At 41.2% G+C, this 27,278-nt stretch overlaps 1 protein-coding gene across 4 annotated transcripts; it reads left to right on the top strand.

The window, feature by feature from the left end:
• The first annotated feature begins 414 nt into the window (after positions 1-414).
• SPPL2A (signal peptide peptidase like 2A) lies at positions 415-27,278 on the top strand. 4 transcript variants are annotated; one of them, XM_072345396.1, is made up of 17 exons: positions 415-879; positions 3,497-3,616; positions 4,781-4,963; positions 5,639-5,728; positions 8,226-8,359; positions 10,551-10,702; positions 13,882-13,978; positions 14,220-14,321; positions 14,979-15,060; positions 15,375-15,449; positions 16,154-16,210; positions 16,368-16,421; positions 16,832-16,931; positions 17,818-17,895; positions 18,215-18,375; positions 20,409-20,442; positions 24,426-27,278. In XM_072345396.1, exons 1-17 carry the CDS (start codon positions 430-432, stop codon positions 24,455-24,457), a joined length of 2,001 nt encoding a protein of 666 aa, XP_072201497.1. In that variant the 5' UTR covers positions 415-429; the 3' UTR covers positions 24,458-27,278. The 4 variants fall into 4 exon arrangements, with proteins under 4 accessions (XP_072201497.1, XP_072201499.1, XP_072201495.1 ...); XM_072345398.1 differs by lacking the exon at positions 16,368-16,421; XM_072345394.1 differs by lacking the exon at positions 20,409-20,442.

The following is a 27,278-nucleotide window of genomic DNA, read 5'->3' as shown; positions in this document are numbered from 1 at the left end:
GAGGGGCCCAGAACTGAACATAATACTTATGTTGTGGTCACACCAGTGCCACTCTTTCCCAAGCCTGTAGTGACGCATAGGGTTGTTGTGACCAATGTGCAGGGTCCATGCCCTTCGTGAAGGGCCTAAAGCTCCTAAAAACCTTCACTGAAAGATGTTGCATAACTTCCTCGGTGGTAAATCACTGTGCTGCTTTGCTGTGCCTCCTTCCTGTGTGTCACACCGGTTCTCACAGTGTGCACATCGCAGTCCAAAAAAAACCCACCTTCTGCAAAACACTCTTTATTCAGAGCCCGTTCCCTCAGGCATTTGCCGCAGGACTTTGTGCTGCTCTCTCATGGCTTCGCGTTTCCACATCATCCAGAAAGAGTGCAACGAGACGAAACACTGCGGTGACATGGGGCGAGTGGTCGTTCCCTTTCATTTGCTATGGCAGCATCAGGTAGCAGCAGCCCAACGCCTTGGAGCTGTCAGGTGGAAAACTCGCCGCTGCCTGCACAGTCACAGCGAAGGCACGGGACGGGAGGAAGCGCTGCTGGAAAGGCGGGCAGCCCGGCTACACGGAGCGCTCGCATTTCCTTCGCGCCGCCGGCCGCCAACAGCCCCGCAGCGGGCAGCCAGACCCCGCGCAGCGCAGCGCCGCCCTCAGGCCGAGCCCGGGGCCGCCCGTCCCCGCCGCGCCGAGGGAAGGGGCCGCGCTGTCCCGGCCGGCGGCGGCAGCCCCCGGCGGAAGAGGAAGTGGAGCCTCCCCGGGAGCCGGCGGCCGAGGCTCAGTGTTGGGCGCGGGGCGGCCCGTATCCGAGCGGGTGGCGGCGGCCGAGGAAGATGAGGGCCGCCGTGCTGCTGTGGGCCGCGCTGTGCGGATCGCTGCTCCCGCCGGTAAGGGAGGAGGCCCCGGAGCCGGGCGCTGCGCCGGGCCGCACCGAGCGATCGCGGGCGGTGGCGAGGCCGGGCCGGGTGCGGGCAGCCCCGTGGGGCTCCGCGTGTCCTCCCCGCGGGGCCGGGGCCCGTAGCTCTCGCCGCCTCCAGACGCGGCGGAGACTTGTTCTTCTTACGGCCCGGCCGCGGGCACGGGGCTCGCAGCGCTCCGGGGCCGGCTCGGTACGCTCCGAGGTGTCCTAGGCCTCCCCAGAGGCCTTGCCCTGGGCCGGGCCCCGCCGCTCCCCTGTCGGTCTCCGTTGCGGGGCTCCGGGCCCAGAGCTGCTCCGGGTGCGCACGCAGATACGGGCCGCGCTGCCGCTCCCGGCGCTGGGCGCTTGCGGCCTGTTGTTTTGCCATTGTGTAAATGACACTAAGGTTCCTTTATGGGGCATCGCGTCACGTCTGGATGTACAGTGCGCTGGGAATGCTGCGGGTAACCTGCTGCCTAGTGGAGCCGGGAAACACGGAAACGAAAGGTGACATCACCTGTTGAGGCTGTATGGAGGGCACTCCTGCATCAAGTACTGCTCTGCCGAGGGGTTTTTCCTTACTTCTTTTTTTTTAAACACTTTTTTTTTTAACTTGCTTTGGTAGGTCAGGACCCAGAGTAACCTGCTTGATAGTCTGAAGAGTACGCGCAGTTTATCACTGTGAGTGTGGCTTTGGGTGAAGCAGCTCACGTCCCTGCAGAGTGCTGCCTTGCTATCTGCGAGCCCCCTAAAGCTGCTGTCAGTTGCATTGCTGTTTTCTGATGTTACTCCTGGCCTTAAACCTATGGTTTGCTGCCACTGACATAGGCAAGTGTTTCCTTGGCAGCCCGTACAACTCCAGGCCGTGTCCTGCCTCTTCCCATGCTCCACCTGTGCCTCAGCAGGCTGGTTCTAGTTGAGCTATTAGATCAGCTCACCAGTCCCAAGAGCAGTGCCCCGGGACTGGCAGCACGAGGAGCTGGGGCTGCTCAGGCAGCAGACACAAAGGGAAGGACCACTGCTGCTCTCCAGGCACAAGGAGCTGTTCCTCTGCTCACAGTGCCCAGAGGGAGGGAGTGTTTGTATCACAGTGCCAGTGGAGAGCTATGAATGTTGCTTGTTCTCTTCATGCCAAGCCTTTCCTGCCTTCTTACATTCTGTGAGGTTCATGTTGTTACTTGCTGCCTGTAAAATACCTTTCTCATGTTCTACGCATTTCAGTTTCCTTTATGTTTTATCTGGATGCTAACAACGGTGGACCGTATAAACACAGGCTTGGCTTGATCTCTGTGCCCACTGAATCCCATCAGTACAGGTGTTCTACATGGAGGGGTTGCTGGTGCTCTCGGAAGCAGAACATTGAGCCCACGGTTATATTCCTGCTGCACCTGGGGTGCATAGTAGGAAAAATAAGGATTGAAAGATTGCTTACTCTCTATGAAAGATGAGGAATTATACGTGGAAGGCCTAAAGATGGTAAAAGGAGGTATGAGGAGGGAACCACTGGTCAGAAACTGGCAACAAATTGAGGGCCATTGAGAATTGTCTTCATTGAGAAGTGCCTTCAGCCAGGGGCAGCAGCTGGGCCCTCGCCTCAGGTGGGAACATTTTTCTGAGGCCTTCAGTCCCAACTCATGGCCTTTGTCTGTTGTGAAAGAGGAAAACTGAAGTAATTGCAAAACAATAAAAATGCAGTTGGATGCAGGATTCCTTCAGCCGGGATGTTCCAGGTGAGGTACAGCATGCCATGGTTCTCTTCGTTTTTTACTTCTAGATTAGAGCTCAGCAATGAATACATCAGGGTAAGCATCCAGCTCTGGGTCCCTCTCCTGCCTTGTGAGCAGGAATTGTGTTCCCTGATTCATCCCTGGAGCAGGAAGCTTGCCAAACACAACATGCGTATCAAATCAGCAAGGAATCACTCCTTTTAGGCAGGCTTGTGCTAGTGTAGCATTAACACTTGATTTTCTGGAGCACAGAAAGTACTTCTTATTCTCTTTCAGGGAGCAGAAAGAGCTTTAATGGATGGAGATGTCAGGGTTTTGCACCTATTGAAGTCCCTTATGCTTTTAATTTGCCATTAATTTGTACTTTCAGGTGGCTGCATTTAAGAAGAAATCTTGGTGGTTCTGTACTAGTGATAAATCAAGGATCAGTGTGTCTCACCAACAGCTGAGGAACTGCTCTGTGCTAAACGGTTAATGTGCTTGGGCCCTTTGACACAGTTCTCCCAGCAGATGTTCGGGCTCTGTGGTCGATAGAATGGATTCCTCTGAAGAAGGTTTTTGCTATTCAAGCTAGGCAGGCATAAACCTCTGAAACAATGTTGTCACATGGCTTTCTTTTCTCAATAGGTCTTGTTGTAGAATAGTGATAGCCAGCCTGAGGAGGGAGACTTCAGTAGCACTCCTATTGATTAGTACCACGCATCTGCCAGATATCTGGGGTTCTGTCCTGTTACCCAGCTTCCCATCTCTGATAGAATCAGTCTGTTCACGTATTTCTGAAAAGTTCTGGAGGCACTTTCTGTTCCTGACAGATTTGTAGGGGGGCATCACTACAGTGATAGTCTGAAGTTTAATTCAGAACACCTTGGTTTATTGCAGGTAGATGCAGATGAGGGAATCCTGCACGCTTCTGGAAATGGTGTAACTCCCTTAACAAAGGATTACTGCATAGCTTACAATTCTAACTGGATATCTCTCCCAGGCAGCCTGGACAATGCTGTAAGTAGCTTTTAAACATACTTTGTAAGAAAATTAGAACACAAGATGAATTTGGATCAGCTGTAACTGATCTTCATTTCTTTGAGTTAAATCGGTGCTATACTGAAAACAATGGATTTCTGCATTGAACATTGGTATGCTTGAAGTCTTTTCTCAAGTTGATACAGGCGGTACTCTCTCTGTTTAAAGCCAGTTTTAAATCCATTATCTTTTATCTTCAGTGCCATCCCTGTGTCTGAGTTTTAGGTTGGCAGGTGACATTTTCTTTTATATGTTTTTAGAATGTTGTAGACCTGTGAAATGTTTTCTTTAATTTGTTTGTCAGTTTGATCTCCTGTTTAATTGTCTTGAAACTGTGTGGTGGGAGAGGAGACAGCCTGGAACATTCATCCTGCCACGTTTTTGAGAGTTTTTCAATCCAGGGTGTAAGGCAAAAACATGTTTTCTTCATCCAGCGTTACTCCTATAAACAGGAAATGCTTTGTGTTTGGAAGTGGTGAAGGCAGTATTATTCGTCTCATTTCTCTCCTTCCCCTTCTGTCATTCATTAGCAGGTTAACTCTGTGTAAGACAGGAAAAATCACCTGTCTTCCCAAACATCCTTGCTGTGCTACTTCGGCCACTAGGATGCCTTGACTAAGTAAATCCTGACAACAGTTTTAAAATCATCGTCAATCTTGAGTCCAACTTTAAGAACAGAAATATTTTTTGTGGCACTGACTGTTTTTGAGCACTTGTTGTGCCTCAGAGCTCTGGTTCTGTTGCACTGGTTGAGTTGGGTTTTGTTCTTGGTTTTGACCCACAAAGGTTGGAAATGCTACAAAATGTACACTGGATTCTCCAGAACCACAGGCAGTGATTTTCCTATGTAATATGATATTCCAATGGAATTTATATGAATATAAAGTTTCCTATGTCATATGTTTAAATTACAGCTACAACTGCTGTGAAACTTGTTACCAGCAGCCAGGTGTTTCAGCTACACGCTGTTCTAAACCTCCCTTAGTATTGTGGGTTGGAGAAACCGTTGCCCCGATGTTATGTTGCTAAATGCGTGACTCCTTTCTGTTATGCCTTTCTGTGGCAAAGCTCAGATTAGGCAGCGTATTAATCAGTCTTCCAGGTAAGAGTGAGTTATCAAACTGCCTTCTCTTCTCTCTGCAGACTTTCAGGTCTCTGGAAAACCTGACTTCTACTGTACTCTGCGATTCTTCTGAAGTTCCTGCTGTTGTAATGAAGGACAAAGCAGTTGTTGTGATGAGAGGGAACTGCACTTTTCTGGAAAAAGCAAGAATTGCTCAAAGTTTGGGTGCTAAAATGCTGTTGATTGCCAGTAAAGCTAGGCTGGTAAGTTACAACATGTGATTTTCTTCTGTACCAAAGTAACGTCTTGTCTGTTTGGTCTGAAGTCTGAGGTAGTGTTGCTCAGAGGTAGCTCAGAGGAGTCACAGAAGCAGAGGATCACGGGGATGTGTGGGATTCCAGAGTGAGTTGTTAACCATCCCTGCTGAGTGCAGTGCTAGTGCTACTGCTCATGGGACTAGAGGGCCATGCTCCCTGTCATCATAAGTAACGTTTTGTTTTAAATACACCATGAGAATAAATGAGGAAGACTTCATCCAAAACTGGAAACACAGAGGGCACGGGCACATCTCTGCAGATACTTCTGTTACTATTTTGTTCTCTACTGCAGCTGCAAAATATAAGTATAAATATTTGCAGTTTCAGAATTCGTGTCATCACAGAGAGCTGATCTTTGCTTTGAAAACATAGGACATTAAAAACATGTTTTGTTTATTCCTTATAATACTGCAAAAGCACAAGAGCTTCTTGAATCCAGATGTGTTGGTTGTAGCTCCCATTTTTTAAGTACATCTGCCTTTGTTAACCTTTTGCCAAAGGTGAAGAACTAGCTCTGTTTTCTTCTGTACAAATATGATGAAATTTAAATGATGTCCTGCTTATAGAAACCTGCTTAGCAAATAGACACAACGTATGTACTGCTGACTCTTTCTCTTCTAGTCTCCTCCTTCAGATAACAAGACTGATTTTGAAAATTTATCTCTGCCAGTTGCTCTTATAAGATACGACGACATAGTGGATATGCAGCTGGTAAGTAATAGAATTTCAGCATGTAATGGTACGTATAGTGTAAGGTTTTTGAACAAATAAAGATAATCTCAAATCAGATAGGAATGTCTCCCTGATTTGAATGTGCCTAGGTACTCTTTGACTGGATGGATATTAAGTCATGAGTAGGCTTCCTTCTTCAAGTTAGTTTGAGAAAACATTTAATTAGAATACTAAGAATGGGAAACAAAACTGGAGGGAGGGTAATAAAATCTTCATCTTGAACAAGATAAGTATTCTTCCAGTAGATTCAGACAGAATTGTGGCTGCCTGACAAACATCAGGAGCTGTACAGAAGCAAAAACAGCTGAGCTCACATCTAGCAGCGTGGTATCTTGCAGGCAAGCAGTCCCTTGTCAAGGTGGATCTTAAGCCAAGTGTGATGATTATTTTTTTAATTACTAATATTATTTTACTTTTTTTCTTAATCTTTGCAAGATGATATGTTCTGTTTCTGTAGCATGACAGCATCTGTTGCAGAGAAGTTAGTTGGTATAATTTAACTTTCTGTGGATGAGTTCATGGTGAGATGCCAAAAGGGAAACATTGAATCTGGCAGTTTGGTATCTCCTACACTTATATTCAGGAGGATTCGTTTTTGTTTGATTTGCTCGCTTTATTTAGTGTCGAGTAGCTTTGCTAGGCAGAAGTTGCACTCCACGTTTTCCAGTAAATAGCAGAGGCTTGCAGCAACCTGTGTAGTCGTAACTCCTTGGATTGTATTTGCAAGTTCATTTCACCATTTCTGCTCTTAACCTTCAGAGCTGCCATGGGAAGTTGTCCTAGGTAAGTATGTGAACTGAAACTGTGCCTGGATGTCTAGGATTATGGTTATTTTCTCTGTTTTCCCATTTAGGATTGGTTCTTGCTGTAGTCACGGATGAGTAGTTTTGGTTTAGGCTGTCCTTTGTCTTGAAATGTCTTCATTTAAGCAAGAGAAGGTGATGTTTTTTTGCTTAATTGAGTGGCTGTAATAGATGTCTTACTAACCTGGAGAGAAAGTAGGGCAAGGTAAAATCCCTGATTGATGCAGACAAGACTCGGAACAACTTGATTGCCTAGTGTTGTTCCGTGTTGTTTCTATGCAGCTATAACAATTCACCAAGTAACTTTGCTAGTAGATTAGCTGTTGAGCAACTTCACAGGTTCTTAGTGAAGAGCAGAACAACAGTAACAAAAAGAAATGAAGAACTGGCTTTAGACATAGAATCATAACATGAAGGTCAGAAAAGATCATCCAGGGCAGCTCCCCACCTCCTTCCAATGCTGCCTGCTAATTTGTAGTTCACTACTGTAGATGTGTAAGTCGTTAGTTTTTTGTTTGTTTTTATGTACAGGTTGCAGTAATGAGAGTAAGACTTCTTGCCTTTACCTAATTTGCTTCACTTCCTACAACTGTAACGTTTCAACAGTTTTTCTTCTGTATTTTCTAAAAGTGTGATAATCTCTTCTTCCATAACTTGAGGCAAAGGAATGATTCTGACTTCTGTAGGCTGCAAAAAGGTGCTGAGATGAACCTACTTCCCTTACAAGTGGCTGGTGTTTTCCACTGCACTGTCCAGTTTCCCATTCAGTCTCTCCACTGCCAGTTTGATCTTCCTGTAGCCAAACTTGCCTGACATGTTCATGTCTTCTGCTTTTATCCCACATGCAGGCTGTTAGCAAGTCTGTTCTTCTACCACATCTCTGAAGTCTTTCTCAGTGTGGGGTTGCTTTAGGTTCCCTGGCTTACTTCAGTGACAACAGCAAACTTTGCCCATCACCTGTCAAATTACCATCCTTTCTTTGAGTCTCACCTTTCAGTCTATTTAAAGCACGTTGGTTTTGCTGTTGAGGCTTCTGTACAAACTGGTCCTGGTTATGTCTCTGCTCCCTCTCACCTTTTTCAGTATTATGTTTTTTAAGTTACTTGAAATTGCTTTCTTTTCTTTTTGAATCCATCTCAAATCATGTTTGTGAAAACTTTAAAAACTTTCTGTTGCTGTGAGTTTTCACCATGTCCTGTCTGAAGCATCTTGCCTGTATCTGAGCTGTGAGCTTTGTGGTTTCAGTAGTGAGAGGCAGGCCTCTGCTCAAAGCTCAGTGTTGTTCAAGGTAGTGCACTTTGGAGATGCTTTCCTGCAGAGATGAGGTCTTTGCTAGCACTTGGTATATTCTGGGGATGAAAAGGATTTGGGATACAGGTATAACTTCCAGAAGTGTTGTAAGATGGCAAGGAAGTACCTTTTTGCCTTGTTCTGTCTATATGTTGTCACAGCAATAGTAATAAGGCTGTTTTCAAATCTGACCATCCTGAAAGGTGGCATGAAGGGCATTGGTGCTCTACAGCAATAAAAATGTGGACTATGTTATACAGTAAGTTTAAAAATGTGATTGCTGCCCTTGTGAAGGGTAAGAGCAGGAAATCGTATTGTGTTGGAAAATAAGTAACACAGTTTCCTTCTAGTCCTTGTGAACCAACTTGTATGTTGTTTTTCAGACCCTTGGAAATGAAATTAACGTGACTCTCTATTCACCACCTTTGCCGGAGTTTGATTGCAGTATGGTTGTCATCTTTGTAATTGCTGTGTTCACTGTGGCACTCGGGGCCTATTGGAGCGGAGTAGCAGAACTGTAAGTCTGTACAGCAGAACTGATTAAATGACATGGGCTGCAAATTCTATGAAATCTATAAATGTGATTATTAAGAAAAAATGTTCTTTTAGGGTACTAGTTGAAGAGTTAGAAGATCCAGGTGCAATTAGATGCTTTCCCTTGAGCTTCTTCTGTATATATGTAACACAGTTGTTGTGACCTAAGCTGCTTAGAGTTTTCTGCTTAAAATAATTAATCTTTGATTAATTTGACAACATTTTGGAATAAGAAGAGTCTGAAGGCAGGTTTGACAGGCATGCAAAAAGGCATAATATAATGTACAGTTTCCTGGTCTCCTTCTCTGCTGTATCCTCAGTAGGTCTTTGAGGAACCCTAAGCATTAAATTGCACAAGTCCCTGAGGGGTAATGCAGCTCTTGGCAGGATGAGTGAGACTTAATGTTTTGATAAGTTACCAAATACTCTATAACTAACATCATAACACTCCCGTATCTGTGGCAGAAAGTATCATGAATTTCAGTGATACCTTCAACATCCAGTGATGCAGGAGGTATGTATACATATGGTCTGCACAGAGACCTGTACAACTTCTGTTCCCAGCTGGCTGGGTGGCACCTTCTGATATGTCTGCACTACAATTCTGTCACTGGGAGCACTCAGGAACACAATTCATTTGTGTCTGGGTGGCTCCAGCCAAAGTCCATCCAGGATAACTACCTCAGCTCTGTGCGTTATCTGGTGGATGGCAGCAGAGCCAGGGGGCAGAGCAGCTCTGGGACAAAGCAGGGGAAATTAGATGTGTGTAAAAAGTATGGTGTGTAGCCACAGCAAGGGAACAAGTGGTTAAGAGAGATTTCCACATGATGCTGGAGAGCCATGCAGCTTTACTGAGTGAAATGAAGCATGCTATGTGCACAGAACTTGTTTTAGTCTTGGGTTAAATTGGATGTAGCTGGTCTTGGCTATCTGTGCACACTGCAGGGGCCAGCGTGCTTTACTGCTTACAGCTTCATGCTCTCTGTTCTAGTACTTTGTTCCCCAGAACTCAAAGTGGATTGCATGTGATAACTACGGCTTCCTCTTTCCCACTGGTTGTTATGCAAATAGTAGTGATTTTTTGTTTTCTAAAGAGATTAAAGAAATAGAAGGGGGGATTCTTTCTTAAAGGTTGGATGTGATTATACTTCTTTTTTGCCCCACAGTGCTTTAGGGTGTGGCTGTACTGAATGCTAAAATAACAAAATGTGGTGCTGTCTCCCATATTGGAGGGAAAAAAACCTAGATGTAATTATATTAAACTTGTTAGACGTGCACTTTCATAAGTCTAGGCTGAGCTTTTTTTTTCATTTATTCAAAGCATGTTCTCTAAGAAGGTGATTCATCTTGCTCCTATGGGCTTTTATCTTTTGAAGGCAGTTGTTTCAGTGCTGAATTCAGCATTTTGTTGTAGGTAGGCACTGGGATCTGTCATGAGCATGCTATCTGATGGGCAAGTTTCACTAGTGTCTGTACAAAGAGTAGTGGGGCTATCTGTTCAAAGAACAGAGAAGAACACAGCAGTTTGTCTCCTTATTTTGGATGGTGAGCTATAAATACAGAGTATGTGAGCATAGAAACTTGACTTCTGGTGAAAACGTGTTCTTTATGTCCTCCCCCTTCATTTACTCTGTGTTCTAAAGGTAAAAGAATTAGTTGCTATCTGGCTTTGTTACTCTTAAGTTTGGGGGTTTTGCAGAAGCTTACTGTCTGTAATTGAGGTTTTAGATGCTGTGCAATATGCATGGTTTTAATTTATCATAGAGATTGACTGTTTAGCCCAAGATATTCTGTAGTCAGAGGTGATGTGCTAATAAAGCTGAGAGCACACATCCTGAAAAGAAGGTTAAAAGTTTTGATATTCGACAGCTTTTCCTCATACTGATCAGGAAAGTTGTTTGGGAATTCTCGATAAAGTTGACAGTTCCCTTATTGCTGGAAAGGAGGGCAGTTAAGAAACCTTTTTCTTGTAAACTGTGCTAAGTTAGAAGCACATATCATCATCAACAAAGCGGAGAGAAACTCAATCAACACACATACAGCTTAGATAGAAATAAGGTTTAGGTCTAAATGCTTTCAGTGTGATTGCTTTATAACAAACAATTCTGATCGTCGTAAAACTTTTTCATAATCTCTTATCTGACATGAATATGTTTGTCATTTTCCTAATATAGTGAGAATTTGAAAGCAACAGCAAGTCCTGGGGACAGAGAAACAAGACGGAAGAAGGAGGAAAATGTTACTTTCACCACTCTAACAGTTGTCTTGTTTGTTGTCATCTGTTGTGTCATGCTGATTTTACTTTACTTCTTCTACAAGTGGCTAGGTAAGAAACAATGGATAACCTCATTTGATGTATTTTTATGTATGGTATGATCTTATTAGGTGTCTAAGTCTGAAAAGCTGGATTTCTAACTGAAAAGAAGACTAAGACAGGGAAGACTTAGGTTGGATATTAGGAGGAAGTTTTTCACTCAGAGGGTGGTGATGCACTGGAACAGGTTGCCTAAGGAGGTTATGGATGCCCCATCCCTGCAGGCATTCAAGGCCAGGATGGATGTGGCTCTGGGCAGCCTGGTCTGCTGGTTGGTGACCCTGCACACAGCAGGGGGGTTGAAAAGAGATGATCATTGTGGTCCTTTTCAACCCAGGCCATTCTGTGATTCTGAGATATGATTATTATTTTTTAATTGTGCGCTCTGTCATTGAGGAGAAAATTGAAAAAATGTAGTTACTAATTAAGAAAGAAGGAAGCTTTCTTCTGCTGTCTTAGAGTCTGCCTGTGCAGTGCTCATCCTGAGTGGAGTACTGTGGAGGAGAGGTGACTGGTGAGGAATTTTAAGAAAGAAACCCTCCTTGATAAATACTGACAGTCCTGAGAGGACGACAATGAGAACTTTTCTTTGGAGTCAAAGATTTGTTTTGAGTGTCACACACAGTTGACCTTGAGTTTGTGGTTGCAGTGCCCTCATTAAAGTATCGAGCTAAATGGCACTACCCTGATAGAAAACACTGAGGCACAGTAGCAATAAGGTTGTTTCTTGAATGATGCAATTAGATTATAGTCTTGTTTCCGACTTGTTGATTTCTTTTTCCTTCTGCCCTCAGATCATGCAACCAGAAAACATGCACTGTTTTAAATGGCACTTTCTTGTTCAAATACTTTCATTCTGAAATCAAATTCCTTCTAAATTCAATCTTATAATTTATTCTGGTTCACCCTTGTGTTTCTGCAGAAGAATTTTCATAATGCTCATGTCTGACTCTGTTTAGCTTTGGTTGTCTTGAGCATACGGACAGTGCCACGCTGGCTAAACTTATCTAAATAGAAGACTGATGGATCTTTTAATTTGATCAATAGTTTTAGCTTAAAAATTTTACCTGTTTACTCAATTTCAGGTGAGTTTTAGGAAGAAGTGAAGGAAGAGACCTCTTAAAGGAGAAAGGGACAGGAGGATGAAGTGAAGAGTGAGGCCCTTTAAAGGCGGAGAAACGGAAGGGAGTAATAAATTAGACAGGGAGAAAAGAAAATGTGAGCAGTTCAAAGAAAATATGTAACATCTTTTTCGAAGAAGCCTTAGTTCTGTGCACTTTGGATCAGACACGAACTGTTACCATGGTATGATATGCTGTTCTAGGGAAAATTCTGTATTTAATTAAAAACAAACAACCAAATAAAACCCCATCATGCTGATGTGATTATTATAGCATGTGAATGTAAATCCTAACATCAGTACTTGACTTTAGGATCAAGTAACCGGTAAAGCTATACAATTTCCCTTAGCCAGCCTTTCTATGTAGACTAAATTCCAGATGTTTATAGATTTCTAAGTTCCTTGTATATTTGTTACCTAAACTTAAATAATGACTCAAGTTTTGGGTTATGGAGTTTTCTCTGTTGTTGCTGGTGTGATGCCTCTCTGGTAGCTGGAATTAATTCTGAGCAGGTCTGCATTAATACGAAATTAGAAAGGTGAGGGTACTGCTCATACTGAACTAAAGGGTGTGGAGGAAAGTAAATACTTTAGGAAAAAAAAAATCCAGACACTCCCTCAAGTTTTCTGGCTTTTATTGGTTCTATTGCTTTCTTTGGTTCACTTATAAAAGTTTAAGCATACTTGCAACTTCACAAAGAATTAAAAGGGGGATGATCTTTAAAAGACTCATACTGGCATAGTACATCAACAACTTAGTGTTACAACATTACTATCTTGAATATACAGAACAGAATTGCACAAAGTATGCATAATCTTGTGTTAGAAACATGCTATAATCATTGTCTTTAAAGCAGAACAATGCTGATGTGTGCGTTTTTTGTTGCCTTTCTAGAGGTGCTAAAAGCAATTGCTTATTTAAATTTACTTCTCAGACTGTGGCATAATTGTGTAACTGAAGTGCTACAGGGAGTGTTTCCAGCACAAAGCTGCTTGTCTGATCCCCTGCAGCAGTGTGGGGGAGCAAAAGTGAGAAAACTTGTGGGATGAGATGGGGTTTAAAAGTAAAGGAAAGGCTGTGAGCACAAGTAGAGCGGAAGGAGGAATTCAGTCACCCCTTCCCATTAGAAAGGCAGGTGTTCAGCTACTTCCAGGCCTTCATCCTGTATAATGATTACTTGTAAACACAGATGCCTCACATGTCTTGGGACTTCTTGTAGTCCTCCAGCCTACTTGCAGATGGACAGAAGTGCATTATCCAAGCTGCTTTGGTCACACATGCAATGAAGAAAATTAACTATAGTCCAGCCCAAACCTGCACATCTGTCTCCTTACAGATGTTAGTATAACTTTCTAACCAGACCTGTGTTGCAGTCAAAAAAAAAAACAACAACCCTAAGCAAACAACAGTTTCTATTGTCTGTCTGTATCTCCAGGAGCTTACTGGAAGTTAGGATTTGCAGTATGTCACAAGTTGGAACTCAGAATATAAAGACTCTTCCCAACCAGGTAGTTCACAGCTGAATGGAAATTTTGGAAGGAGTAGAATGTTTAGAATCCTGAAGCGCCACTTAAATCATCTGTTTGATCGTGGAGTTGCTGAAATTTTTATGGATGAACAGACAAAATGACTGCAGGGAAATTTGGTGGGAGGAGTATTAACAGAAATGGAGAAAGCTTGTAGTTGTAAAAAATACATCAATTGTGGCTACAACCAAAGAAATGTATCTGAAAGCAGTATCAGATGTCACATTTCTTCTCAAAGAAAGGAGAAGAAAAAGGTTGGGTTTTGGTCTTTGGTTGTGGGTGTTTCTTTGTTGATTTCCAGTTGTTTGTTTTGTTTTTTATTGCTATTTGGAGATGTCACGAGGAGAACAAACCATGGCAGACACATCTCAGAATTTGGCAATTTTTTTTTTTGGTAACCTGTTGACTGTGATCTCCAACCATGGTGCACTGAGTAGTGCTACGACTGTAAACAGCTTGTACCACATGTACATTCCTGCCTGCCATGTGTTTTTTCCCTACTGTATTTTGTCACTGACTCCCATCTCTCACTCTTTTTATCTAGTGTATGTTATAATACTGGTCTTCTGCTTGGCATCTGCAATGAGCCTGTACAACTGTCTTGCGGCGTTAATAGGAGAAATCCCGTTTGGGCAGTGCAGGTACTGTATGCCACTCTATTCTTATGAGGTATCTCCTGGTTTCTATTCCATGTAGTGTGAAAATGTGAATGCAGCTTGATAAAGTCTGCAGTTGCAGAAACTCCTGAGTGTTGGCGAAACAAAGGAACAGAAAAGGGGGTGTGAGGATGAGAACGCTTTGTGAGCCTAAGGCACTGCAACAGCACAGGCATGTGTTTTGTCTGTTGTGGGCTTTCCTTTCACTTGATTACTTTTCTTTCAGGATTGCGTGTGGCAACAGAAATATTGAAGTGAGGCTTATTTTTCTTGCTGCATTCTGCATAGCAGCAGCTGCTGTTTGGGCTGTGTTCCGAAATGAAGATAGGTAAGTGACGCATTCGGACTTGAAAGGGAAATATGAATAATTGTGCTCAACAAATTTCCTATTGTGCAACTCATTCTGGCACATGGTGTCCTTCTACACTGCAGCGCCGATTTCAAAGAAATAATAAAAGTATTTATGAAACTTACCAAGTATGGGAATAATAGAGAACAAAGCTACACAAATGAACTGTGTGGTATTTTGGAGTTGCAAAAAAAATTATGAAGGTGAGGACCAACTAGCTCGGTTGTTACTGATCACCGTGGAGTACAAAGGTGCTGAAACAGGAATGTAAGCATGAGAACATAAATAAATTCTGTAGTAAAATCCTCAGTAGCATCTAAAGCCATACTGCAAACAGGGCTTCTGGTCCACTTGTTCCCTGAGCAAGTCAGCAGCCATACAAGTGAACAACAGGAGCATGTAGTGTCCTCTGCTGAGCTCATTCTCTGTGTATGATGCTGACATGATTATGATTAGGGAACAGCATTAAAGCTACTGTATTTTTGCAGTTCTTTTAGCAGTGTACATAAAAAATATCTTCTCGCTTTCTTTTCCCTTTTGCAATCTTGGTATGTCCAGCAAAATCTAAATATCAATGTTATATGTGGATTCCACGAGTAACATGGACAAGCTGTAAAGGTGTGTTCTTATGTTTAGGTGGGCTTGGATGCTGCAAGACATTTTGGGAATTGCTTTCTGCCTGAACTTCATTAAGACACTGAAAATGCCCAACTTTAAGGTACTGTAAGTTACAGGTTTTTTTTAATTAAAAATAGGTGTTCTAATGCCATGTATCCATAAGTTTAACATCAGGAGATAAGCTTTTCTGTACTCAGGAAGGATTGGAAAACAATAATTGTTTGCTGCTTTTAACAATGAATAATAAAAAACGTTGGTATGATGTGGTTTTCACCCTTTTTTTTTTCCTGCTTCCTTCTCTCTCTCTATATATATTTTTAACATCATGGTACAGTAATTTTAACAGAAAGCAATCGTATAGTCATCGAAAATTTATAGTAACAGTTCTTTTGTTTTGCTTTTTCTTTCTGCCAGTCCTGTGTGATACTCCTAGGCCTTCTTCTTCTCTACGATGTGTTTTTTGTCTTCATAACGCCGTTTATCACAAAGGTATGTCTGTGAATTTCTCTTCAAAATAAAAATAACATCTGGCCATTGGGTCAGTATTTTTGTCAGCCAGATTAGTATTTTGGTATTCTTGAGGCAGAAATGCAGACTTCCTTTTCTTTCTTCCCATTTAAGACAGCAGTGGTTTAAATTCCTGTCTTATATGGGCCACAGATGACAGTGCTTGTTCAGGTGCCATGAATTTCTTAAATGAGTTAAGTCTTCTGCAGTCTTAGACCCAGAAATACTCTGGCCCCAATTGTGTGACAGGGTGATGATGAGAAATGACTGTTCTCCAGTTTTCTTCCTTCTTTTGCTTTCCCTTTTATCTTTTATGGAACACGCTCTCGTACTTTCCACAGTGCTTGTTTGCAGTATGCTATGAACTGTATGCAAATATACTTTCTCTTCTTTGAAGCAGAAAGGTCACGGCAGAAAAAGCTGTCACCTCTTTATCTAAACGTCAGCTGTATCTGAATTGTGGATTTGTGGGTTTGATGGTTTTCTTTTTTCTTTTTTTTTAAGTCATTTTATGCTGAACGACATATTTTCATACTGAAACCAGTACCGTGTAGCACTGCTTTCCTTTTGATGTTCAGGATTTTTCCTGAAATTTTCTGGAAGTCCGAGCACTTCTTTGTAGATGCAGTCTAAGAATGCCTTGGTGTAATAAAGTGCTAACTTTGGAAAACTAACCTTAATTTCAGAATGGGGCAAGTATAATGGTTGAAGTCGCAGCAGGTCCTTTTGGAAACAGTGAAAAGGTATGAATTTTTGTTTTAATATTCACAACGTACAAATACTGACATTTTGTAGCTAATTCATAGTGTGCTTTTCGGCATAACTTTCTCACAAAATATAGCCAGCTTTTGCTATTTTCTTGTAAGTATTAAATACCTGTTGACTTGGGTTTGATCCTAGAATGATGGAAACTTGGTGGAAGTCCCTACTGAACGCTCAGCTCCCCATGAGAAAGTAAGGATTGTATTTCAGATACTGGATTTTTAAATCATTCCCTCTGAAAAGACTATTCTTTTGGGGAAAACCTGACTATCCAAATTTCTCTTCAGGGCCTGGAAATCATTGATCAATACTGTACAGTTAGGATAATAATCCAAACTTGCTATTCTCATTATATGATTGAATTCTGTCTTAAGTTGGTTTTGGTGCGTGCATATTATTTGTAAATCTTAAATCCCAGTTTACCTATTGCCTTAGGCGTTATCCACTCTCTGTTGGTTCCTGGTTTTTACTTTAGGTTCTGCCTATTTTGAAGTCCTGCATTAGTGATACGTTAATGATACTAAAACTACTCGTTCATTTAAAAAAAAAAAAGAGATGCTTTAAATTAGATTTATGTGGGCTTCTAAAATACTGTTTTACAGTTACCTGTGGTTATTAGAGTGCCTAGACTTGAATACTCAGCAGCAACACTGTGTGACATGCCCTTTTCATTGCTGGGTTTTGGAGACATTATTGTCCCAGGTGAGCAGACATTTTTGGCAATTGTAACTTACTTTGGTTTGATTCTCAACTGACTTGCATTAGGATTTATTCTACAAAGTAATTATTAAACCAAATGCAACAGTTTGTGTCGCTGTTAGTATGGAATACAACCAAAGCCAGAGTAGAAGAGAGCTCGTTGTGTTACAGTGTATTTAAATAGAGAACAGGTTTTGTTTTTTTTTTCCCACTTTTCTTTAGCACTGCATTTTTTGACCATGCGAGTCCCATAGATAAATCCAGTTGTCAGTATTAATGAAATCTCACTGAAATCTGGCAGAAAGCAAGGATTCTGTGACTTCATAGCATTTTTGTGTCATAGACTGCATAATTAGAGTTGAGGTAATGGAAAATGTATCATCAAATTTTTCTGTCTTTCTCAGAAGATCTGAATTTGGCCATAGCTTGACTTGGAGTCCTGGGCAAATTACTTAGGCACAAAGCACCATCTCGTGATGACTCTCCCTTTTCCCATGATCTGCACTGGGGCAAAATGGCCGATTGCTAGGAGCATTAAAATTCTATTGAAGAAAAGTGTTAAAACTGGGTTGTTACTTTTCTGTCTTGGTGCCTTTGAAGTAGCACTGAAATAACACAAAGTACTTAGCTTGCTTGAAAGTAAGAAAACCTCTGAGTACCCCCCAGTACCATATTTGTGCTATGGTTTAGATTTTTCAGTACTTACTGTAGGATTTCTGAAACCGGTTCTTGGCTTCTAGAAAAGAACTGGGAAGAAGATAACACACATTAATGGGAACTCTTCCTGTAATTCCTTTCTGTGCTGCTTTGATTTGGAGAACTGAGGAGAAAGGAATTCAAGGCTAAATATCTCATTAAACTATTAAACTGTTTTTCCTCTCTGTTCAAGGCCTTCTGGTTGCCTATTGTCGAAGATTTGACGTTCAGACAAGTTCTTCTTCTGTATACTATGTTTCCTGTACAATAGGTAAATTGCGATTTATTTTTTTCCCAGCAGTAGTAATCTCCATGCTGTTTGTTTTAATGGCAGAACCACGTAGTTTTCTCCAAGTAAAGGTTCAACGTTGTCAAATCTTTTCATAAATTTTATAGTGTGGCTGCCCATACTTTAGGTGAGTATTTTTGTATCTGCTTTGAGAAAGCATGCAAATACGTAACAATCTATTGTCCCTCTTCCATTATATTAGCAAGGTAGATACTAATTAAAGAAAAAAAAAAAGTATTCCTGGCTTACTACACTAGTGGCTTTGTTTAAAAATATACTTGCTCTTGATTGTGTTTTATAGCTTACGCCATTGGTATGGTGCTGACTTTTGTTGTTCTGGCGTTAATGAAGATGGGACAACCTGCCCTTCTCTATCTTGTACCATGTACACTCATTACCAGCTCTCTTGTTGCTTGGAGACGCAAAGAGATGAAGAAGTTTTGGAAAGGAAGCAGTTATCAGGTAGGGTGGATGCACTGAATGTTTTGGTTCTGTTAATTCCTTTGTATGTGTGCTTCTCTAAGTACTTGGTAATACCAGCAATCCATTTATTTTTTCTAGTCTTAACGGTTAATCTTGTATAAAGAAAAGCAGGAAGCTTTGATTCTGTGAAAATCTTAGCCTTGTATGCGGTATGATGGAATGAAACTTGAGGAAAACAAAATAGCTGGCTCAGTACTCATAGAAGGTCACTTCTGCCGATTTATTTTTTTAACAGTTCCTATCTATCATCTTGATGAGGTATAATATTAGTCACTGAGATGAGCCTGCAGATTCCAATCTGCAACAGTAGTCCTGTATTAAGAGGTGGTTCAAAGGAGTTGGTGATGAACAAGAATTTTAGAACTGGATGGTTATCTGTTTCCTATCCCAGTGCACACTTACACATCTGTGGGATTCTCTATTTCCCCTGAGGTAGCCTATGCCACTATCCAGGCATTGCAGTACCTCAGTACCACCAGCCATCTGCCACTGCCCGTGGACGTGCACACCTTGCCCTGATCATGCTGCAGCTGTGGTAACTGTATGTGTCAGGAGCCCCTGCCAGCTGGCGTTTATTCTAAGATGGACTGATCTCAGTATTGCTCTAAATGTAATGCTAGAGACCTGAAGTGCAATGTTGTTTGAGTTTGAAAACTATCTGCTGTATCTGGGCTGTGCTGAACTCAGCTCAGAGAATGGAGAGTTGATTGTGAAAGCTGATGATGCAAAGGAGCCGCTTCTGCTTACTCAGCTTCTGGACTGCAAAGTTGAAGTGGAGCAATGGAAGCCAGGTGATGGCAATTCCTCTAAAAGTAAACTGGTGGTCATGCAGCCCCTGGGGTATTGTCAGTTAAGCATTGCCTTCTGTTGATGCAGTTAATGTTTTGTACCTGTGCCTGCTGAAGGCTGACTGACATTACAGTTGATCAGGGAAAGATCATCACTTTAACTAGGTACCATGTATCTTTGTCTACAAAAAGTCTTCTCTTCTGTGGGTCTAGCAAATAGAAATGTATCTCTGTAGGTCCTAATGAGTTTGCTTTACCGTGCATTTGAATATAAATTGGTGGCTGTTTGCTATTCTGAAATATGCGTTACATATCAAATGCCAGTTATTCTGGCTCTGTTGGGAAAAGAGCTTCACTATTTATTTTCCTCACTTGAATTCTGAGTAAGGTCAGCCTGTCGGCCTAAGCAAACCTGGCAAATCTCTTTAGCAACAAAAATTTCTTGCACTTCTAATAGCAAATCTCATACTTGGGAGAATTATGTTGCCATAGTAGTTACTTCACATCCTTTAAACTGGTTCCTTGAAGGATTAAAACTGCTCTGAACTTTAGCATGTTTTGAGGTCAGATGATCTCATTTCTGGCACGGTTTAAACTTGATTTCCACCCCCACTACTCCACCCCCACTTAGACTAGTCTCTGACTGAACGCTTTTGTTTAACGTTTAGTAAAACTCTTCCTTTTCTATCATTTTCCAAAGATCATTTCTATGCTGTTCTCTTTTCCTGAGGATGTTATTCAAGTTATGCTCACAGAACGCTCTCATGTTGATCTTTCTTATACGTTGTCGTCCCAACAGAAGGCTGTAATTTGAACTGCCCTTATTGATACAAACAGACAAAAAATCCATGCAACCACAATGTCCGAATCTTCAGCTTTCAGTGCTTGTTCTGAGGAGGAAAGATACAGGAAGGTGACAGGATTACCTTTAGCTGAAACAGTGGTAATTTGGGCTTGACTAGAAGTGCTCCATGGATAAGGGGTGACCAGACGTCTGGGGAGCTTTGCTTTGTCCTTATGGGAACAGTGAAACCTTGCAGACTTGCCAGGGCAAAGCATGCAAAGATAGGGGCACAGCAGGATGTACAGGGTATCAGGTGACTGAGCTTCATGAACGCTGCTATTTCCTGTAATCCACTAGTTAGCTTTTTTTTTTTTTTCCTAATTTAAAAATAAGTTGTCATTGTTGTATATGATTTTAATAATTGGATGAATTTCATTTAGGTATCGGACTCCCCCAGGACGCCTTTGCTACAAGGTGTGCTTATAGCCTTCTTTTAATGCAATTTGATTAATCATATTATGGGTTTTTTTTGCTTTTTGTCCCCCTCTGCTTCCTCTTTTCGTTCTTCTCATCTGTTTTCCTTTCCGTTTTTCAGAGTAATTCATTAGAAAGGAGTTAGCGGTGAAGTCAAGCTGTAAATCTGCTTTTATTCTCAGTTGTTGTTTTTTCCTTTAAAGGAGCACAAAAAACTTTATGGAGTGTGAACAGAGCCGTGATTCCCAAGACTGAAGGGAGGCTCTGTGTTCTTTTTTTAATTCTTTGACTTCCCAAATCCCTAGGAGTAAGTTCAGGTGTTTAAAAGTGGTGGTATCTGTGCTGTTATTGAATACATGCAAGATCCCCAGCTGATTGTTCTGTGCTGCTGCACCTTCCTAGAGCTAAACAACAATTTCATTGTCTTCTGTCTGTTACAACGCTGTGTTTTAATTTGTCTTTAGTAACTGCTTCTGCAGTCTCTCTATGATCTTGCTGCTCAGCAATTTACTTCATCCTTTACTGTCTGCGGTGCTTGCAGTGGGGCGGGGGGCAAGGATTCAGACTAGATTTTGAGGTCTTGCTGCTGCACGGATTCTAGACTATAGCAAGGTTTCACCTTGGTAGGCTGAAGCTCATGACTGCTGACACAGACGTGGTTTTTATTTTCACTGTCCATTGTCTCGAGCACAGAATGTAGAGAGCAAGGCAAGTTTTCAAATTTCATCTTTTTGCAGAATTTAAGCATCCAAATATAAGCTTGAATTACAGTCAGCAGACTAGTTGTGTGCATATGTTTAAAGAGCAGAACTTGTCTGCTCGCTCTTTAATTTTAGATAAAGGAATATTTTAGATAGTGAACTTTGGCCGAGTGTATCTTAAATTCTGAACCGAAAAGTACTTTTCTCACTGGCTTCTCTCTTCTAATACAGTTTACTTTAACAAGTTAGGTTTGATTAAAAAGCCTTTGTAATAGAAAAACTAGATACTAACCCAGGAGGAAGCTAAGAAGTGGGAGAAGTTGGTTACATGTTAAAATCAGATGGCCAGACTGTATCGCTGCTGTGAAGTTTATAGTAAGGATTTTTCTGGGTCTTTTAGATTGCTTATACTCCTCACCTACTTTTGTGCAGTGATGTTTGGTGCTTATTTCCTAGTTGTCAACTTGAGAATACTACTCATTTCTGATCCGTACAATCTATGAAATCATTTCAGTAACACCGTGGAAAATCCAGCAGTCACAGAATTTTCTGGTCTTCTAGTTATGCAAATAGTCGTGCCAGCTTTTTACAGCTGGTCAGTGGGAAGTGCTTAGAAATGTTTCTTACCTTTCTCTGAAACAATAAATCAACAGATTGGCATGTTACACAGCAAGCATCCGCTGCTTTGTACTGTCAGTTTAAATTATGCTTTCAAGATGCTTGTGAATTAATCACAGGTGTGGTTTAAGAATTATGTGAGTGCAACTTTATTGGAGTGAATCTTATTTTCTAGTGTGCATAAGTGTTACATACCCTTTTTGTCATGTTGCAGCCCCCCAGAAATGTCAAGAATTTGGATGTAGGAAAAAGGCAGATGAATTTCTTTGAACACTGAGAAATGTTTGGCAGCTCTCCACAATGGACAGTCTTACTCCTGTGGCTCTTCTAAGGCTTGAAATACCACTTTTACCCAGAGTTTTAGCACTGTGCCTTCATCTTGCTGCTGGTTGTCATAAAGATTCCTGCTGCTTCAGCAGCGGCTTTGAGGATGCAGTTATCCTGAGAGAACCTACAGCTGAGATGAACTTATGGAAGAAGCTACATGAGAGAAGCCTTCATGTTTAGAAAAGCATCTGTTGTGCTTGACTTCCAAGCTGTGGGCTATCCTTGCCATATATTGTGGAGAGATTGGAAATAGCAGGTTTTTTGGTCTTGTGAAATTTATGTATATCAGAAAGCCCCAAATACCTTTAAATTTACAATCACTATAGAATGGCCTGTGTTGTAAAGGAGACCACAATGATCATCTCTTTTCAACCTCCCTGCTATGTGCAGGGTCGCCAACCAGCAGACGGAGGCTGCCCAGAGCCACATCCAGCCTGGCCTTGAATGCCTGCAGGGATGGGACATCCACAGCCTCCTTGGGAAACCTGTTCCAGTCACCACCCTCTGTGTGAAAAACTTCATCCTAATATCTAACCTACACCTCCCCTGTCTCAGTTTAAGACCATTCCTCCTTGTCCCATCATTATCCATCCTTGTGAACAGCTGTTCCCCCTTCTGTCTATACGCTCCCTTCAAGTACTGGAAGGCCACAATGATGTCTCCCTGGAGCCTTCTCCAAGCTAAACAAGCCCTGTTTCCTCAACCTTTCCTCACAGTAGAGATGCTCCAGTTCTATGAGCCATTCTGGTTCTAAAGGGACCTCAAATTTACATTAAGCAGAGACCGTAAATACATACGGTGTCATAACCGCATTTTGTGCTGCTTATCTGATTCAGAGAAGAATCTTTCATGTTGGGATGCAGTGCGTTGTTGTGAATAATGGTAACTCTTCCTTCCGGAAGCAGTTTGTCACTTTAATGTGGGAAACATTTTACAAAAGATACTTTCCAACACTGTCCTTTCTATGGGAGCTGTTGGACGATACTCCCTAGGGTAAAGGGGAAGCCCTGTTCACCATACTTGGTGTAATGTGGTACTGGTTGGTTTTCTTTTTTAATTCTTTATTTGTTGTGTTTTGTTTTTCCTGGAAACAGATAATTGGATCCTCGTTTAAAATGACTGTTTGGTTTCTGTAATTGTAGGGAGTGTTTTGCTTTGGTTGACTTTTGATGTGGGTTTTTGGTCATAGTACAGGGCCAATGTTCTAGATATACTGAAGTGAATGTAAGGCTGTCATTGGCACAAGAGTTTGGTATTCGCTGCTGGACTGTGTGTGTGCTATTGCTATTCTTAGGTGTATCAGCAAGCCTTAATTATCCTGAATTCTGATGCACGAAGATATGAGGTGTGAAAAGACCTCTTTTAGTTACCTTGATATTGTGCCCACCAGACTCTCCTGATCCTTACTCTCAATCCCAGTACCTTGTTTCTGCCTTGGGCGTGTTGTCTCAGCTTGCTGTATGATACGCTGGTGCACCTGGATTTAAAACAGCTTAGTTAAAATAACCTAATTTTAGTAAGATATGTTTGCATACCTTGCAGTGACCCTGCTGCATTGGTATAAAAGGATGTGGCACAGATGTGGGTCATAGGTAGAGGAGAGATTAACAGAAGTACTCTTTTTTGCCCTGTATGGAGAGTCTTACCGTGCTTAAATGCTTGTGATACAGCAGTGGATAGAGAGACAAGCTGCTTTTTAGTCAGGGAAGAACAAAATTGTGTTACTCAGGTGGCTTCTAATCAATTACATTAATCTGAAGTTAAAATGGGTTGTGTAATATTCTGCCTCGTGTCATCTTCTGCAGCACGTCTTTACAGTTCCACTTTTTTTATTCTTTGTAAGATAAAAGGGAAGTCTACAAAGAACACATTTGCAGTACAGCGAGCTTGTGCTGTTATGAAAAAAGAAAGCCAGTCTTTTCTATTCAAGCTATTGCTTGCTAACTTTAAATGTTAAGCAGGATCATAGGCTTTATTTCCAGTTCTCCAAAGTGTGTCTTTGAAGTTTTCTCTTAACCTCAATCTCTTTTATTGTTTTCCATTTCAATAATTGAGACACTTAAGATGTGTACACTTAATTTCTGGAAGAACACTTGAATCTTTGGACAGCAAAAGCTTTTATAGTGGAAAGCATTAACTAAGAGAGCTTTGATTACTTGGCTTGAATACTTTTCTGATCTATATAGAGGACTTCCTGTCTGTATGCTGCTAAAATGCACTCCTAACATACGTTTAATTATATTTCTCTTAGCTAACAAGTGCTTGTACCAGTGGGGGGGGAAAGCAGTATTTCTATATAAAGAACTGTCCTCTTTTTTTATTACTTTTTGCACCTAGATGATGGAACATCTGGATTACCCAGGAAATGAAGAAGGCGCAGCACCAGCCAGTGAACAGCCTGGAGGACAATAACGTGTAGGATTCTGGTTTAAAATAGTATTGAGATTTTTTTACAGATGAGTTGCAGTAAATCTGGTGAAATTTTCTGGAGTATTTCCTACTCTGTAGAAGGGTTTTTACTCATGCACCTATATTTTTATGAAAAATATTGTTAATAACATAAGAGTAATCAAAATAGATCTGCATTTTTACAGCCAAAACGTATCTAATAAAACCGTGCCTTATTTTGATTTAAATAAATGGATATTTTCTATGCAACTTTCCAAATGTTCTTCTATACAGTGTATTTTTATAACATTTTCTTGCCCGTATCACTTTGTGTTTTGTTAATTTTGAGTAAGGCTGGTCAAATTCAATTTAAAAAATAAAGAATAATAGCAGAATTCTTCACAGGATTTCTTTCCAGATTCCGAATGTGAAGACAGATGGAGTAATGTTACCACAGTAACTGCAGAATGAAACTGTGGTTCCGTTACTGCGAGTAACTGGAGGAACTGTGTGTGTCAATCTCTGTAGATCGTAAGCCATACAACAGATAACAGGGCAGATCTTAATTTGTACTTGTGAGCTTTCTTTTTTTGTTTTATTTTTCTTGGTGGGGTTTTTTGTTTGCTTTTTCTCTGTAGCTTCACAGGTTTATGCCTTGATCATGAAAATTGTTAAGCTTTGATGCACGTCTTTGGATTATATGCATTGTCAACCATCAAAAACACTAAAAGTGTGTGTGGGAGGTACTCACAGGGTGGCACTGGAAACTTAGATGCAGCTCCTGGAATAGCTGGCAAACAAGATGGTGCTAAAGGCCAGAAGTTTTTGTTCAACAAGCGTGATGTAAATCTTTAAGAAGGGAAAAAACCGAGAATTTTATGTCTGGGCTGGTTCTTCGCTCACCTGTCGGGACTTGGTCTATATATGTGGTCTTCGTTTGGCTTTGCATCAGTTCAAAGAGGTGGGGGATGAGACGGCAGATCTTTCCAGCTTTTGTATCTCTACTGTAGCTTTTTTTTTTCTTTTCTACATGAAAGAAAGAACTGTTTTTGGAAATTCTATGTGGTTGGTAGGCAAACAACAGGTTTGAATAGCATTAGCACTGCTTGTGTTAGTTAAGGCCACTCAGTGCCTTTGTTTAACTTGATTAATCCTAACTTGTTTTAGCTTTTTAATACTCTGAAGTTAAATACTCTTAAAGACTTGGAAAAGGAAAATTAGTTTGAATCATTGATTTGCTTTTAGAAGAGTTTGAGTGCTTGTTTGATGCTTCTCTTTCTTTTTTTTTTAGTTCATTTTAGGGGGGAACTGCAAATTGAGGGGGATTAGGCATAGAAAATTGGTAAAACTGTAATGCTAACAATTTACACCAAAGAAAATTGGAGAAGTCAACAAGGAACCACTGAGTTCACTTACCGCTACCATCAGGTAGCCATGACAACATTTTTCCTGTTTTTAATTGAATGTAATTCCTATAGTCGGTACAAGTCCAAGAACCGTACAGAAAACAACCAAATAAGCACATGCTGGGCAATGGCAGTGCAGCCCTTCCTGCGGTGCCTCACGTAAGTGCCTCAGTGCTGGTCTGAAGGTCACCTCTAGACACGAATAGTTAGGGGCATGTTGGCTCAGGAGAACTCACACTGGTTAAATCTAGTTTAGCTAGATTTGCTTTGGAAGTATGCTTATTAAGACAACTGTAAAACTATATTGTCAGCTAAAAAAGACTTACTGCAAATGTACTGCTTGATGTGACTTATATAAAGTTTAAAATGCTTTGTTCTCGAGAGTCCTGATATAAACAAACTTAAAGTCTCAGCATCAGTTCTTGCTGTTCACACAAGTTGACCATGGTGCCAGTTGATACGGGTAAGATAACCACCTTGTTTGTTGCTTTGCAATTTCTCTAAGAAAACGGGAAGGGTTTTCAGGTTACAAGTTGCCTGTCGTACCTTTCTTGATCAAAGCCTGAGCTGACGGCCTCACAATGAAACGATCTCGCGCATATCTGTCTTTAATTTTGATTTAAGTCAGGCAGCCGGGCTAGCTGACACTTAATCAATTACGGTATTCCTTGGAGTTCTGACAGCAGACAGAAAACTGTGCTGGTCTGTTGTCATGGTCCTTGACAAGCCCAGTGTCTGCCAAAGCCAAGTGGTTGTGTAGAAGTGTTTGGAAATTCCTGGAAGACGTGGCATTGCTACTCACCGCAAGTCAGAGCACTCAGAGCTCTCAGAGCCTTTGCAAACCGACGTGAAACAATTTCTTTCTCTGTGAAATTTCTGCGTAGAGGATTTATGTAATTTTTGCCTGTAACTGATAATGGTACTGATAACAGACTAGTATAAATGAAGGTGATTGTTGTCAACAGAAGTGTGCATTCAGCAGCTGGCTGTGAAAACTCTGTCGTGTTCTGTGCCTAATTATGCTCCATGCCTGGTAATGCCTGAGGTTTCACACGCGTGCTGCAGTTTGATGGGATGTAAACTAACCTTTTCCTTTTAAATGCTTAGGAGCTTTGTTTACAAAAATGATGGAATTTTAAATTTTATATAAATAACTGGTTAGTTCTGACTACTGAAATTAGGTTTTTATAAGCTTAATAGAATTAATTGCAAGACTTCTAGTGGTTTTCAGCGTTTCTAATGTTAAATTTGGTCGGGCTAAACACTATGTTAAAGTCATTTTTAATAATATAAAAACCTTGCTACTTTACTTTGTATGTTTACTGACAACAACCCCCTTTCTTGTGACTCTTAAGTTATCACTTTAAGATTGTTATTAATAAATGTTATGTGTGTT

This window comes from Excalfactoria chinensis, chromosome 10 (genome assembly GCF_039878825.1).
Source record: "Excalfactoria chinensis isolate bCotChi1 chromosome 10, bCotChi1.hap2, whole genome shotgun sequence".
Lineage (NCBI taxonomy): Eukaryota > Metazoa > Chordata > Aves > Galliformes > Phasianidae > Excalfactoria > Excalfactoria chinensis.
The sequence above is the reverse complement of the archived record's forward strand: the minus strand, read 5'-3'. Positions and strand labels throughout refer to the sequence as shown.

Coding starts and splice junctions, on each gene's coding strand:
- SPPL2A (XM_072345394.1), top strand. CDS start 430: ATGGCAGCATCAGGTAGCAGCAGCCCAACGCCTTGGAGCTGTCAGGTG. Junction 880..3,496: donor GCGGATCGCTGCTCCCGCCG/GTAAGGGAGGAG, acceptor GGTTTATTGCAG/GTAGATGCAGATGAGGGAAT. Junction 15,061..15,374: donor TGAAAATGCCCAACTTTAAG/GTACTGTAAGTT, acceptor TCTTTCTGCCAG/TCCTGTGTGATACTCCTAGG.